The 16249-nt window shown below is 37.2% G+C and overlaps 1 protein-coding gene across 7 annotated transcripts in view; it reads left to right on the top strand.

Moving 5' to 3' along the window:
• The window catches only part of PHTF1 (putative homeodomain transcription factor 1), a 91303-nt gene that overhangs the window by 8374 nt on the left and 66680 nt on the right, over positions 1-16249 (top strand). For 4 of the 7 annotated variants that reach the window (XR_015254997.1, XR_015254996.1, XR_015254998.1 and 1 more), the window contains exon 4: positions 12452-12481. The exons of the other annotated variants lie outside the window; for them this stretch is intronic. Coding sequence is in view for 1 of the 4 variants with exons in the window: in XM_086717876.1 (XP_086574002.1) it covers positions 12452-12481 (30 nt within the window). In the remaining 3 variants the exon portion in view is untranslated. The remainder of the gene's footprint in view (positions 1-12451; positions 12482-16249) is intronic. 7 annotated transcript variants of the gene reach the window in all.

Below are 16249 nucleotides of genomic sequence, written 5' to 3'. Positions count from 1 at the left end.
GGAGAAATCATAATGTTATACACAAGAATTTCATACATATTCCCAATGACAATTGTCTTCTAAAATTTCTTAATTGGGAGAATATATTGAATTTAAGGTCTAACATTATTTTCAGTGATGAAGCTCACCTTAGTCACTCCCATATCCCTTGGGATATATTTGCTAAGATGAGCATTCTAATTAATATTGTTTTTTCTTTTTATTTTTTATTTAAAAATTTTAAAAAAATTTAATGTTTATTTCTGAGAGAGAGAGAGAGTGCATACGTGCATACAAGTGGGGGAGGGGCAGAGAGAAAGGGAGATGCAATTCGAAATAGGCTCCAGGCTCTGAGCTGTCAGCACAGAGCCCCACAAGGGGCTTGAACCTACGAACTGTGAGGTCATGACCTGAGCTGAAGTCGGGCGCTTAACTGACTGAGCCACCCAGGTGCACTTATTTTTTTTTTAATGTTTATTTATTTTTGACAGAGAGAGAGAGAGAGCGAGCATGAGTGGGGGAGGGGCAGAGAGAGAGAGGGAGACACAGAATCCGAAACAGGCTCCAGCCTCTGTCAGCACAGAGCCTGACACGGGGCTCGAACTCACAGACCACGAGATCATGACCTGAGCCGAAGTCCGACACTCAACCGACTGAGCCACCCAGGCACCCCCAGGTGCACTTATTTAAAATTTTTTTTAAGTTTTAATTTAAATTCTATTCAGTTAACATATATAATATTAGTTTCAGGTGTACAATATAGTGACTCAACGCTTTCATACATCATCCAGTGCTCATCACAAGCACCCTCCTTAATCCCTGATTTAACCCATCCCTTCACCCACCTCCCCACTGTTAACCATCAGTTTGTTCTGTATAGTTAAGAGTCTATTTCTTGGTTTATCTCTCTCTTTTTTTTTCCCCTTTGTTCATCTGTTTTGTTTTCTTTTTTTTTTTTTTTTTTAAATTTTTTTTTCAATGTTTTTATTTATTTTTTTTGGGACAGAGAGAGACAGAGCATGAATGGGGAAGGGGCAGAGAGAGAGGGAGACACAGAATCGGAAACAGGCTCCAGGCTCCGAGCCATCAGCCCAGAGCCTGACGCGGGGCTCGAACTCACGGACCGCGAGATCGTGACCTGGCTGAAGCCGGACGCTTAACCGACTGCGCCACCCAGGCGCCCCTGTTTTGTTTTCTTAAAGTCCACATGACTTCATGACTACCATGAAATCATATGGTATTTGTCTTTCTTTGACATATTTCACTTAGCATAATATTCTCTAGCTCCATCAATGTTGTTGCAGATAGCAAGATTTCATTCTTTTATAGGGCTGAGTAATATTCCATTGTATACACATATGCCACATCTTCTTTATCCATTCATCAGTTGATGGACACTTGGGCTGTTTCCATGATTTGGCTATTGTACGTAATGCTACTATAAATACCAGGGTGCATGTATCTCTTTGCATTATTTTTTTTATTTAAAAAAATTTTTTTTAATGTTTATTTTTGAGACAGAGAGAGACAGAGTGCAAGCAGGAGAGGGGTAGAGAGAGAGGGAGACACAGAATCTGAAGCAGGCTCCAGGCTCTGAGCTGTCAGCACAGAGCCTGACACGGGGCATGAACCCGTGAACTGCGAGATCGTGACCTGAGCCGAAGTCGGATGCTTTAACCGACTGAGCCACCCAGGTGCCCCTGCGTTTTTTTTTATTCTTTGATTTTTTTTCTAATTAATATTAGAATAATGAAACTCAGTGTTTGAAAATGATATGATTTTATACCTAGAATATTTTTATTTTTCTGCCTACAAAATTTTAAAAGGCTAATAATCATAAACACAAAAGTGACTTCAACTGTGTTTGTAATGTTTTAGTTTGTTAAGCTGGATGGTAGGGACATGACAGATGAGATTCCTCATTGAAGATGATGATTTAAATATGTGCCTTGATCCCCATCTGATTTCTTCTGAAATCCCTCTAAAATTACAATGAATAAGGGGCACCTGGGTGGCTCAGTCAGTTAAGTGCCCAACTTCAGCTCAGGTCATGATCTCATGGTTCATGGGTTCGAGCTCTGCATTGGGCTCTGTGCTGACAGCGCGGAGCCTGGACCTCCTTCAGAGGTTCTCTGCCTTTCCCCTGCTTGTACTCTGTCTCTCTCAAAAATAAACAAACATTTAAAAAAATTTTTTTTTTAAATTATAATGAATAAGAAAAAGATATCGGCCCTCAAGGTTTAAAAGAATGGGAGAGAAGACTATAAGTCAGAGCTATTAACACAATTTTGAAAGTTGGAAAGTGAAGAAAGTAAGAATGTAAGTGTCTGTAATAGGGAATGCCAGTAGGAAACAAGTGAGCTTTCTGTTGAAAACTCCTCTATTTAATTTCTAAAAGACTTAGGAATTAATGAGGTGGAACTGGATTGTTTGAGCTTATTTATAAGTGTCAGTTGATCTGTCCCCAGATCATTTTCCTTATTCTACATGGTCACGTAGATACCCTTATCTTCCCCTGACAGAAGGTTGGATTGAAGCTTGCTTTCTGGAGAGGCTGAGCCAGAGAAGTTCTGGATTCTGGAACACCAGACACAAAGTTAGAATGGTGTGAAATACTGCACTAATAATGGAGATTAAGTAGAAATCTGGTGGCCAGGTTTATAATCTCCAACAGAAGACTGGGATTGCCTTTTGCAGAAACTGGCCAGCTAAGAAGACCTAAACATACTGGAAATGAAATGGCTGTTTATGGTGAGGCCTGCTGTTTAACAAGCTTCACTCTTTGCACGCTGAGCTCACATTCAGCATGTTAGTGCCTCACTTTTTTTTTTTTTTTTAATGTTTATTTATTTTTGAGAGAGAGAGAGAGAAAGAGAAAGAGAACAGGAGGGGTAGAGACAGAGGGAGACAGAAGATCCAAAGCAGGCTCTGTGCTGAGAGTGGACAGCCTGATGCAGGACTTGAACCCACAAACCTCAAGATCATGACCTGAACTGAAGTTGGATGCTTAACTGACTGAGCCCCCCAGGCGTCCGTTACTTTTAAATGTAAATGGATAGTTGAAGATCATCAAATATTTGAGACCTAAAGAAAAAGAAGGAAAGAGATAAAAGAAATGACAAAGGAATCATAAGAATGCTATTTTTAAAGATATAATTAATATATATAAAGAACTGTATACTTAAAAAAAAAAAAAAGAAAAAGAAAAAAATGGACTGAGGATGAAAAAGTAAGAGAACCAGAAAGCAAAAGTAACCAATAAGCTTAGTAGAAAAGTTGGAAGGTAAAGTTGCAGCTATTTCTCTGAAAAATTATACAAAAAAAAAACAAAAAACAAAAAACAAAAAACAAGGAAAAAGACAATAGAGGGGAGCCTGGGTGGCTTAGTTAAGCATCTGACTTCATCTCACATCATGATCTAGCAGTTTGTGAGTTTGAGCCCCACATCGGGCTCTTTGCTGACAACTTGGAACCTGGAACCTGCTTCAGATTCTGTGTCTCCCTCTCTCTCTGCCCCTCTCCCACTCATACTCTTTCTCTCTCTATCTCTAAAATAAATAAATGTTAAAAAAATTAAAAAAAAAAAAGAAGAAAATAGGAAAGTGAGTACAGTTCATAATGGAAGCCTGACAGCTAATAGATAGATGTTCCAGAAAAAAGGAAAGACATGGAGGGGAAGAAATTATCAAATAAATAATACCTTTCCCAGAACTTAAATACACACATTTCCAAATTGGAAGGATTTTTAAAAATATCTATATTAGTTATAGGTATATTACACACTGATTTGACGTTTGTATACATTATAAAATGCACCATGATAAGTGCAGTTAGCATTTGTCACCATAAAAGTATGATATTCTTGACTGTATTCACTATGCTGTACTTGACATCCCCGTGACTTACTCATTTTGTAACTGGAAGTTTGTACCTTTTAATCCCCCTCACCTGTTTTGCCCAGCCCCAATCCTCCTTTCCTCTGGCAACCCCCATTTATCCTCTGTATTTGTAAGTCTCTTTCTGTAATTTGTTTGTCCATTTGTTCTTTAGATTCTACACATAAGTGAAGTCATGTATTTTTTGTCTGACTTAACTGCACTTAGCTCTAGGTCCATCCATGTTGCCCTAAATGGCAGTATTTCATTCTTTTTTTTTTTTTTTTTTTTTTTTTTTATGGCTCACTAATATTCCATTGTATGTATTTACCATATATCTTTATTCATGCAGCTATCAGCGGACACTTAGGTTGCTTCCATATCTAGGCTGTTCTCAGTAACACTGTAGCAAACATAGGGTTGCATATATCTTTTTTTGAATTAGTGTTTTTGTTTTCTTCAGGTATACACCCAGAAATAGAATTGCTGGATTGGATGGAATTTCTCCTAAGTTTCTGAGGAACCTCTATACTGTTTTCTGTAGTAGTAGTGGCCACACCAGTTTGCATTCCCACAAACATTGCACAAGGGTTCCCTATTCTCCACAACTTTGCCAACACCTATTATTTCGTCTTTTTGATACTAGCCATTCTGACGGGTGTGAGATGACATCTCATTGTGGTTTTGATTTGCTTCCCCGGTAATCAGTGATTTTGAACATCTTTTCATGTGTCTATTGGCCATCTGTATATGTATTTGGAAAAATGCCTATTTAGTTTCTCTGCCCATTTTTTAATTGGATTTTATTTAGTTTTTTGGTATTGAATTCTGTGATTATTTATATATTTTGGATATTATTCCCTTATTGAATATATTATTTGCAGATATTGTCTCCCATTCAGTAAGTTGCTTTTTCATTTTGTTGATGGTTTCCTTCACCGAGCAAAAGCTTTTTATTTTGGTGTAGTCCCCCTGTTTATATTTGCTTTTGTTGTCCATGCCCAAGGAGACATATTAATAAGTATGTTGCTAAGACCAGTGTCTAAGAGTTTACCACTTATGTTTTCTTTTACGAGTTTTATGGTTTCAGGTCGTATATTTAGGTCTTTAATGCATTTTGAGTTTATCTTTGGATGTGGTAGAAGAAAGTGGTCAAGTTAAATTCTTTTTCCTGTAGCTGTCCAGTTTTCCCTAACCATTTATTGAAGAGACTGTTTTTCTCATTGTGTAGTCTTGCTTCCTTTGTTGTAGATGAATTGACCATACAAGTGTGGGTTTATTTCTAGGCCCTCTATTCTGTTCCATTGATCTATGGTTTGTTTTTGTGCCAGAACCATACGCTTTTCATGACTATAGCTCTGTAGTATACTTTGAAATCTGGTATTCTGATACCTCCAGCTTTGGTTTTCTTCTCAAGGTTGCTTAGGCTAGTTGAGGTCTTTTGGGGCTCCATACAAATTTTAGGATTAGTTTTTTCAGGTTCTGTGAAAAATGCTATTGCTATTTTGATTGGGATTGCCCTGAATCCATAGATTGCTTTGGATAGTATGGACATCTTAACAGTACTATCCCAATTCGTGAGCCATGGCATATCTGTTCATTTATTTGTGTCATCCTCAGTTTCTTTAATCAGTGGCTTAAAAGTTTTTGAATACAGGTCTTTCACCTCCTTGGTTAAATTTGTTCCTAGGTATTTTATTCTTTTTGATGAAATCAACAGTGAGTTTGTTTTAAAATTTCTCTTTCTGTAGTAGTTATTGGTAGAGAGAAATGCAACAAATTTTTGTATATTAACTTTATGCCCTACAACTTTACTGAATTCATTTATTCTAATAGTTTTGGGCAGAGTCTAGGATTTTCTAGATATAATATTATGTAATCTTCAAATAAGGATGGTTTTACTCCTTCCTTACCAATTTGGATGCCTTTTATTTCTTTTTCTTGTCTGATTGCCACAGCTAGGAGGTCCAGTCAGTACTGTGTTGAATAAAAGTGGTGAGAGGGGACATCCTTGTCTTGTTCCTGATCTTAGAAGGAAAGCTTTCAGCTTTTTACTGCTGATATGATATGAGCTGTGGGTTTGTCATAGATGGCCTTTCTTATGTTGCTGAAAGGATCTTTTGAGCGATTAACACCTTTACTAAGGAGCAGTATCATATTTCAGAACTTAATTAAAGTCTACCTTGTTTCTCCTGTGAGTCTCTTGCACTATTCTCACACCAAACACTTTGCTGTGTCACCAACCATGTGGAAGTTTTCCCCGACACCATGCACTTCTCCCTGAAACCACCCAGGAGTCCTACAATTTAACTCAGCTCTGACACTGTCTACTTAGAGATAGTGTCAGCTCCCACACATTAAAGGCTCAGTCCCACTTTGGATACCAGTCTTAAGTAGTAGGTCCCCAGGTTCCCCACAACTTTCTGTCCTACTTGGCTACAAATCAGGTTCCCATGATCTGCTCCTCAGGTTTGATTAATTTGCTAGGGTGGCTTACAGAACTCAGAAACACTTACTTAGATTCACAAGTTTACTAAAGGATATCATAATGGATGCAGATGAACAGCCAGATAAAGAGATACAGAGGGCAAGGTCTGGGAGGATCCAGAGCATAGGAGCTTCTGTGCCTGTGGAGTTGGGGTGCATCACCTTCCTGGTGTGGATGTGTACAACAACCTGGATGCGCTTTGAACCCCATACTATGGGGGTTTTTATGCTGAGTTTATTAACCAAGTATAAGGCACCACATGAAGATATATTCAGGTCTTCAGAGTTTCAAAACCTTATGTCCCCTTTCAGAAAGCATGGGAAGACATGTAGTGTATTAGAATGAAATGAGTAACCCATAAAAGGGGAATCCATAGTACCAGGAAACAGGATAGCCAGCACAGAGAGAGGTTAAGGGAATTCCAGGATAATTAAGAGGTGTCCCAGGATGGCAGTTTATATCAGGCCTAGAAAGCAATGAGACCAGAAAGAAGCAAGAGGACAGAAAACTGTGATACGGACATCTTCCAGGGGGAAAGAAAGAAACTGGTATTTGTTGTGTTTTAGCATATTTGGAGCAGATTTGTAACACTTATAGGGAGTTTCAAGATGAATTAGTAATGTATATGCAGAAAATTGAGTGAGAAAATGAGGCTTGCCATATATGGCCTTTATTATGTTGAGGTACATTCCCTCTATACCCACTTTGTTGAGAGTTTTTATCATAAATGGATGTTGAATTTTGTCAACATGCTTTTTTTTTTTTTTTGCATCTGTTGAGATGATAGTATCATTTTGATCTTTAATTTTGTCAGTGTCATATATTACATTGATTTGTGGATGTTGAACCATCCTTGCATCCCTGGAATAAATCCCACTTGGTTGTGGTGTATGATCCTTTTGATTTATTGTTGAATTCAGTTTGCTAATATTTTTTCTGAGAATTTTTGTATCTGTGTTTATCAGGGATATTGGCCTATTATTTTCTTGTAGTGTCCTTGTCTGGTGTTAGTATTACGGTAATGCTGGCCTCATAAAATGAGTTTGGAAGCATTCCCACCTCTTCTAATTTTTGAAAGAGTTTGAGAAGGATTGGTATTAATTCTTTGAATGTTTGGTAGGTAGAATTTACTAGTGAAGCCATCTGGTACAGGAATTTTTTTTTAATGTATAATATTTTTTAAGTTTATTTATTTTGAGAGAGAGAGAGCATGAGTAGGGGAAGGGCAGAGAGAGGGAGAGAGAGAGAATCCCAAGCAGGCTCCATGCCATCAGCGTAGAGCCTGATGTGGGGCTTGAACTCATGAACTGTGAGATCATGACTTGAGCCGAAACCAAGAGTCGGATGCTCAACTGACCAAGCCACCCCGGTGCCCCTACAGGAATTTTTTTTGACTGGGAGGATTTTGATTACTGATTCAGTCTCCTTACTATTAATCAGTCTGTTCAAATTTTCTATTTCTTCCTGATTCAGTTTTGGGAGGTTGTGTTTCTAGGAGTTTATCCTTTTAGGCTGCCCAATTTGTTGGTATATAATTGTTCATGTTAGTTTTTTGTGTTTTTTTGTTTTTTTTTTTTTGATCCTTTTTTCTTATGGTATCTGTTGTAACATCTCCTCTTTCATTTCTGGTTCTGTTTATTTGAGTCCTCTCACCCCTGCCCCCAACTTGGTAAGTCTAGCTTAGCTGAAGGTTTATTTTGTTTATCTTTTAAAAGAAACTAGCTCTGGGTTTATTGGTCTTCTCTATTATCTTTTTAGTCTCTATTTCATTTATTTCTGCTCTGATATTTGCTGGTTTCCTTCTACTAACTTTGAGCTTGCTTGTTCCTCTTTTCTAGTTTCTTGAGATGTAAAGTGTTGTTAATTTGTTAGGGTTCTTTACTAATGTAGGTTGGCATTTATTACTATGAACTTCCCTCTTAGGATTGCTTTTGTTTCATCCCCTAAGTTTTGGTATGTTGTATTTTTATTTTCATTTGTTCTCAAAGTTTTAAATATCTCTTTTGACTTCTTCTTTGACTCATTGGTTATTAGCACGTTGTTTAATCTCCACATACATAATTTCATTCTTCTTAAATTTTATTAGACTTGTGGCCTAATATGATCTATCCTGGAGAATTTTTTATGTACACTGGATAATGTATATTCTGTTGCTTGTGGATGGGATGTCCTGCACATATCTGTTAAGTCCATCATATCTAATGTGTCTTTTGAGGCCAGTGTTTCCTCATTACCTTTAATTTTTATTCCATTTATTTAAACTAATAGAAAAATCCAGTTAACCCATTTCTCCCACCCTTACCCCCAGCTCTTGCAACCACCAATCTGTTTTGTGTATGTATGAGCTTGGTTTGTTTGTATTGTTTTGTTTATTTATTTGTATTTACTTATTTTTATTAAAAAAATAAAAAAAAATATTTAATTATTTTTGAGAGAGTGCAAACCAGGGATGGCCAGAAAGGGAGACAGAATCTAAAGCAGCCTCCAGGCTCTGAGCTGTCAGCACAGAGCTTGACGTGGGGCTTGAACTCACAAGCAGTGAGATCATGACCTGAGCTGAAGTCGGACGCTTAACCAACTGAGCCACCCAGGCGCCCGTGTTTTGTTTTTTTTAGATTCCACATTTAAGATAGATCAGAAGTTATTTGTCTTTCTCTGACTTATTTCACTTAGCATAATGCCCTAAGGTCCATCCGTGTTGTTGCAAAAGGCAAGATCTCACAGCCCACAGCTAACATTATTCTCAATGGTGAAGAGCTGGAAGCTTTTCCTCTAAGACCAGGAACAAGACCGGATGCCCATTTTTTTCACTTTTACTCAACATAGTATTGGAAGTCCCAGCCGGAACAATTAGGCAAGAAAAAGAAATACAAGGCATCCAAATCAGAAAGGAAGAAGTAAAACTGTTACTTTTTGCTGATGATATTATATCATATTTAGAAAACCCTAAAGATTCCACCAAAGACAATGATAATAAATGAATTCAATAAAGTTGCAGGATACAAAATCAATACATAGAAATCTGTTGCATTTCTCTATACTAAGAACAATCACAACAAGAAAAAAACACAATGAGAATATACCATTTGTAAATATTGATGCACCCAATGTAGGAGCACCCATATATATAAAGCAAATATAAATAGACTGAAAGGGAGAAATAGACAATGATACAGTAATCATTGGGAGCTTCAGTACCCTACTTTCAGCAATGGATATATCATCCAGAGAGAAAAATCATCAAGGAAACATTGGACTTGAATAGACCGTATAGAACTAATAGACATCGAAAGAACATTCTGTCCAACAGCAGCAGCAGTGCACATTCTCTTCAAGCACACATGGAAACTTCCCCAGGATAGATCATACAACAAGTCTTAAAACAAGTCTTAAAACAAAGTCATAAAACAAGTCTTAACAAATTTAAGAAGATTGAATATATTTCAGGTACCTTTTCTGACCACAGTGGTATTAAATTAGAAATCAATAACAGGAGGAAAACTAGAAGATTCACAAATATGTGGAAATTAAACAGTGTACTCTTGATCAACTGATAGGTCAAAGAAGAAATCAAATGAAAAACAATGAAAATGAAAAATTTTATAAATTAACAATGAAGTATTCAAAAAGAAATTAAGAAAACAATTCCATTTACAATAGCATCAAAAGAATAAAATATTTAGGAATACATTTAACCATAGAGGTGACAGATCTATACACTGAAAACTATGAAACATTGATGAAAGACACTGAAGAAGACACAAATAAATGGAAAGATATCTCATGTTCATGGATTGGAAGAATTAATATTGTTAAAATGTCCGTATTACCCAAAGGGATCTACCAATTAAAAACAATCTATCAAAATTCTCATGGCGTTTTTTGCAGATGGAGAAAAAACAAGCCTAAGATTCATATGGAACTCCAAATAGCTAAAACAGGCATTAATTAAGAGCAAAGCTGGAGGCATCACACTTTCTGATTTCAAGTTTTATTACAAAGCTGTAGTAATCAAAACACTATGATACTGGCATAGAAGACACCTGAATAAATGGGACAAAAGAGAGACCTCAGAAATAAAACCATGTGTACATAGTCAGCTAATCTTTGGCTAAGGTGCTAAAAACATACAATGGGAAAAGGAGTCTCTTCAATAATGATGCTGGGAAAACAGCTGGATATGCTGGATAGGTATATCCATGCAGAAGAATGCAGAAGAATGCAATTGGACCTTTATTTTATACCATACATAAAAATCAACTCAAGGTGAATTAAAGACTTAAATGTAAGTCTTTATAACTTCTAGAAGAAAGCAGGGGAAAACCTCCTTGACATTGGTCTTGGCAATGAGTTTTTTGGATTTGACAACAAAAATACAGGCAACAAAAGCAAAAGTAACAAGTAGGACTACATCAAACTAAAATGTTTTTGCCTAGCAAAGGGAGCAATCAACAAAGCATAAAGGCAACCTGTGGAATGGGAGAAAATATTTGTAAACCATATATCTGATAAGGGGTTAATATTCAAAATATACAAGGAACTCCTACAACTCAATAGTTAGAAACAAGTAATGCAATTAAAAACAAAGGACCTGAACAGATATTTTTCCAAAGAAGATATATTTACCAATGGCTTTATGAAAAGGTGTTTAGCATCACGAGTCATCAGGGAAATGTAAATCAAACCCACAATAAGATATCACCTCCTACCTGCCAGGATGACTCTTATCAGAAAGTCAAAAAAGGGATGCCTGGGTAGCTCAGTCGGTTAAGCATCTGACTCTTGGTTTTCGCTCAGGTCATGATCTCATGCATGGTTCATGAGTTCAAGCCCTGCACCGGGTTCTGCGCTGATAGTACAAAGCCTGCTTGGAATTCTCTCCCCCTCTCCCTCTCTCTCTCTCTCTGCCCCTCCCCCTCTCTCTATCTCTCAAAATAAATAAGTAACCTTAAAAAAAAATAAAGTCAAAAAATAGTTAAGTGTTGGTGAGAATGTAGAGAATAGGTAACTTTTATGTACTGTTGGTGGGAATGTAAATTGGTATAGCCATTATGGAAAACGTTATGGAGGCTTTTCAAAAAATTAAAAATAGAACTACCATTTGATCCAGATATCCCTTTTCAGGGTATTTGTCCAAAGGAAATAAAATCATTATCTTAAAGAGATCTCTGCACCCCCATGTTCATGGTATTATTCATAGTAGCCAAGCTATGAAAACAACCTAAGTGTTCATTGATGGATGAATTAATAAGGAAAATGTGTTATGTATTTGTGTGTGTGTGTATAATGGAATATTACTCAATCTTAAAAAAAAAAAGGAAATCCTGCCATTTGCAGTAACATGGATGAACCTGAAGAGCATTATGCAAAGTGAAACAGGCCAAACACAGAAAGCAAATACTGCACAGTCTCACATGTGGAATGTAAACAAGTTAGACTCCTAGAAACAGAGTAGAATAGTCACCAGGTGTTAAGAGATAGAGGAAATGGAGAGATGTTGGTCAGAAGGTACAAACTTTTACTCATAAGGTAAATAAGTTCCAGAGAGCTAACATACAGTATGATGACTATAGTTAATAATACTGTATTATATACTTGAATTGGAAATCAAGCATTCCTAGCATACAAAAAAAAAAAATGGCAACTATGTGAGGTGATTGGATATGTTAATTAGCTTGATTCACAGTGTCAATGTATATGGAAATGTCACATTGTACACCTTAAATATATACAATTTTTGTCAATTATACCTCAGTTAAGGGAGGGGGAAAAAGAAAAAAAAAATGAGGCAGTTACAATTATAGGACAAACAAAATTTCTAAGAAAAGAGATGTCATCATTGATTACTTGGCTTAGCCGGTAACAATATTTATGTAATCACATCACTCTAAACATCAATCACTGATTTAATTAAAACTGGGGTAAAACTGTATCTGGGGGGAAACTATAGTTTGCGAGGGCATGGGTATGTGTGTTCGGCGGTACAATAATCATCATTAATACCTAGCATGTAGTATGTGCCTGGCATTATCCTAAGCACCACCTACGCACTCCTGATCTTTCCTTACTGCAATCCTATAGAAGTAGATGTATTATTCTCGCTTTACAGGCTAAGAAAGCTGTCTCCTCATCTACAATGGTAAGAAATGAATGGATAGTACCTAAAGTCGATGAAAGCGCTGTACACATCTTATTTAGAAATAAGAAAGAATAATGAGGAATTAGGAGTAAGGAAGGGTATTTTTTTTTTGTTATTAGCCTCATAATATAAGTATTGCAGTAAAGATTTAATTTAGAAGAATTTACTGTCCAGAAAAGAGGAAATGAACTTCCTTGGGTAATAAGATAGATGTATATATGTAATACATTTGAGATAAATGGATAGTTTGATAGACATAGAGGTATATGAATGGTTATGAATATGCCATTGTCTTTTATTTATACCAGTAGCAAAACCTCTCAAATCTCATCAACATTTAGGCATGAACTTTGGAGTTCACTAGACTTAAATGTGTATTATCTTATCTTTGTTTTCCTAATTATTCAGTTCCCTACCTGTAAGAACATTGTTATGTCTCCACCTATTGTCATGGGACTTGCAGTGCCTTCCTGTGGGAGGAGAATCCTTCCCTGCCCCACAGATTTCCAGCTTGGCAAGTGGGGTGTGAGCAGAATGTGACCTTCCTTCCTTTGACCCAGTCCTGTCCTTTCTCATGCCTTCTCCATCCTGTGAGAAGCCGGAGTGCCAAAGCTGGGGTTTGAATTCTTCTGTGGCTTCGTCTTCCCACTGACCCCACATTTTCGATTACCAAGACCTCTGGATTCTGTCTTCTAAAACTTTTGACGATGAATACTTTTCCCAATTTATGTGTCTAATTCCCTGGACTGATCTGTTTGCACTCCTCTGTCTGCACGCTGCTGCCTGCAGGCCAAATCTGCGGGAGCACTGCACTGCGGACCTCTGTGTTTTACATATTTATTGTCTGTGCCTTGGTCAGCTGTGGTGCAATTGTGGCTGAGGTCAGTAGTCGCCACAGAGATGGTGGAGTCCGCAAGGCCTACAATGCCGTCTGGCCTTTTACAGATAGTTTATCCACTCTTCATCTAAATTACTGGAACAGCCTTTTTTTTTTTTTTTTTTTTTTTTAAAAACTCCGTTCTCTCTGCCCAGTGTCTCCTCAGCCCTCACATCACTGAAACCGTCTGGTTACTTTGTTCCTGTTTTAACATAAATGGTATTGTTTTTCTCCTATTTAAAGCTGTTTCCTGACTTCCTGGTACCGTTATAAAATACATACACACTCTTAACAAGTTATAATCTTCACAGCCTGGGTTCTTACCTTTCCTGCTTCTGTCTCGCCTTACCTTTACCTCTTTTCACTTCCACTCTCCTTTGGCTTTCTTGAACTTTCCTAAGTTTTTGTCATGCTATCTCTTATTTCTGGGTCTTCTCTTATGCTTACCTTTATTCTCCCTTGTGCTATGCCCCTTGTCTGTCTTTCCAGAGTCTCACACATCCTTAGGTCTCAGGTCAGATATTTTCTTTTGGAAATCTTTCTTTGAGTTCTAAATCTGACCGAGCGGCCCTTCGTGCATGTTCCAGTAGTGCTGTACTTGCCTTGTCGTTGTTTCGTTGTTCATCATCTGCCCTTAAATTGGGGGACTTCCTTCTGTGGCTGACTATAAAGTAATTTGATTCTCTCATGGGCAACAAGATGGAAATTTTAACACACTAAAAGATGGAGATGTGTTATCGGGTTTCCACTTGTCTTTTTTTCCTGTTGAATACATTAATGGTCTGACAATATTGCAGCAATGCCAGTACTTTTGTCCCTCTGCCTAAAAGGAGGAGCTCCACTGGTCAGGTGGTTCTGATCCTTGGTGGGGTTGCACAGTTATGTTGGGGGCAGCGGGTGGAGAGGCTGTAGCAGGGGCTGGGCAGAGAATTTCCAGAGCACCTTTCTGGCAACTAGGGCAGGGCTGTCCTGCTTCTCTACTGCGATCTTTCTCCCGGGTTCTTAGGGTAGAGATGGAGTCCACTAAGGAAATTCACTCACATCTCCCAGAGCTTAATCCCACTGAACCTTCCAGAGGCAAGCAGTCTCGCTTGATCTCAAAAGATCCTCTCCCTACATTGATTTGGAATGCATTTTGTACCAGTTAATGAGGGGCAGGATATGTCGTGGTTTGGAAGGAAAATGACTGGGGTAGAATCTCTGTGCCTGGTCTCCTCCTCAGTAAAGCAAGGGTAATCAGAGGTACCTGTCTCACAGGACAGTTCTGAGGATTAAATGAGTTAAACAAGTTAATGTAAGTAAATGTAAAGTGCTTAGAATAGAGCTTGGTGCATGTTTCCTCTTACTGTATTATACTATGGAAAGTGTAGGATAAAGCAGAAAAATCCTATACTATGGAATGTGTAGGATAAAGCAGAAAAATCCTAAAAGCATGGCACGTGTTTTTTTATTCTTCCTCTGCATAAACAAGTACAGAGGATTGTGGTAGCTTTCTCATGTCTCTCAAGAACAGGGGTCATAAGTTTATTAATGACTTCTCTCCCTTTAGGACAGAAAAAATGGTAAGGGAGGTTCAGGAGGCATTTTCCTGAGCAACCCTCATACGTTGGCTTTATCGTCTAATTCTATAGTGTACACTTTTTGAAGATAGAGCTATGTTTTGACTTATTGCTGTATACCTAGCTCAGGTGGAGTATCTGGCACGTAAAGGCACATGTTGAATATTTGTTGACTAAGTGAACGAATTAATGTATTTCTGTTGCTAAGGGAGTTTTTCATAGTTTGGTAATTGCCTCCAGTTAATGCTAATTCTAATTCTATAATGTTAAAGGTGAAAAGTCTAAAAAGCAAAGGAAGCAGAAAAATTAATTTGCCTCTAAAGTTAAGGCACTTAAAGCTTCTTTAGTTGGAATTGTACTGATGCAAATGTCCACAGGGTCTTTGTCCGTTAGAATACAATGCAGTGATGTTTTTCCTTTTGAAATTTTAATTTCTGCTTTTGAATATAGCCAAGGTAATTATTATTCCCATGGATATTATGTAGATTTCAAAAATTAGTGCATGTGTTTTTTAAAGGATTGTTTCTCTGAAATGTCTAACTTTCAAAATTTGATTTCTTCCAAGATTTAATTTCATTACATTTAAGGTTTTAGAACATTCTTCTGTAAAATCTATAGTTTGTAGTTGAACTATATAGAAACATAGGATCCACTTGTTTGGGTGGATGGAATTAGAGGGTATTAACCTAACCATAATAAGTCAGAGAAAGACAGATACCATATGATTTCACTCATGTGGAGTTTAAGGTACAAAACAGATGAACATAGGGAAGGGAAACAATACAAAAACAGGGAGGGGGACAAAACATGAGAGACTCTTAAATATGGAGAACAAACTGAGGGTTGCTAGAGGGGTTGTGGGTGGGGGCATGGGCTAAATGGGCAAGGGGCATTAAGGAGGACACTTGTTGGGATGAGCACTGGGTGTTATATGTAGGGGATGAATCACTGGATTCTACTCCCGAAATCATCATTGCACTATATGCTAACTAAATTAATTAATTAATTTAAAAAGTAGAAACATTGCATCCCCCCAAAAAAAGATGACTACATTTATTTAGTTAAACAGAGCTGAAGATCAATACTGGCTCAGTGTCTAAAATTGGGAAATAGCAAATGGCTGTAACCTTTAATTTTTACTTTAATTTTAAAGGTTAAATACCTAATTTTTAAAAGTTGTTTAGCATTTATATATGTTGATTATGAAATTAAAATCCATCTTTTAAAAGTTTTGAAGTAGTGAAATAAAACTTTTAGGCAAACCAGGAGTTTAAAACACAAAAGATAATTCACAAACTTACTTTTGATTCATAATATACAGCAAGGTTATTA

The sequence above is a fragment of the Puma concolor genome, chromosome C1, assembly GCF_028749965.1.
Source record: "Puma concolor isolate L17-30 chromosome C1, mPumCon1.1.hap2, whole genome shotgun sequence".
In the NCBI taxonomy this organism is placed as follows: domain Eukaryota; kingdom Metazoa; phylum Chordata; class Mammalia; order Carnivora; family Felidae; genus Puma; species Puma concolor.
The sequence above is the reverse complement of the archived record's forward strand: the minus strand, read 5'-3'. Positions and strand labels throughout refer to the sequence as shown.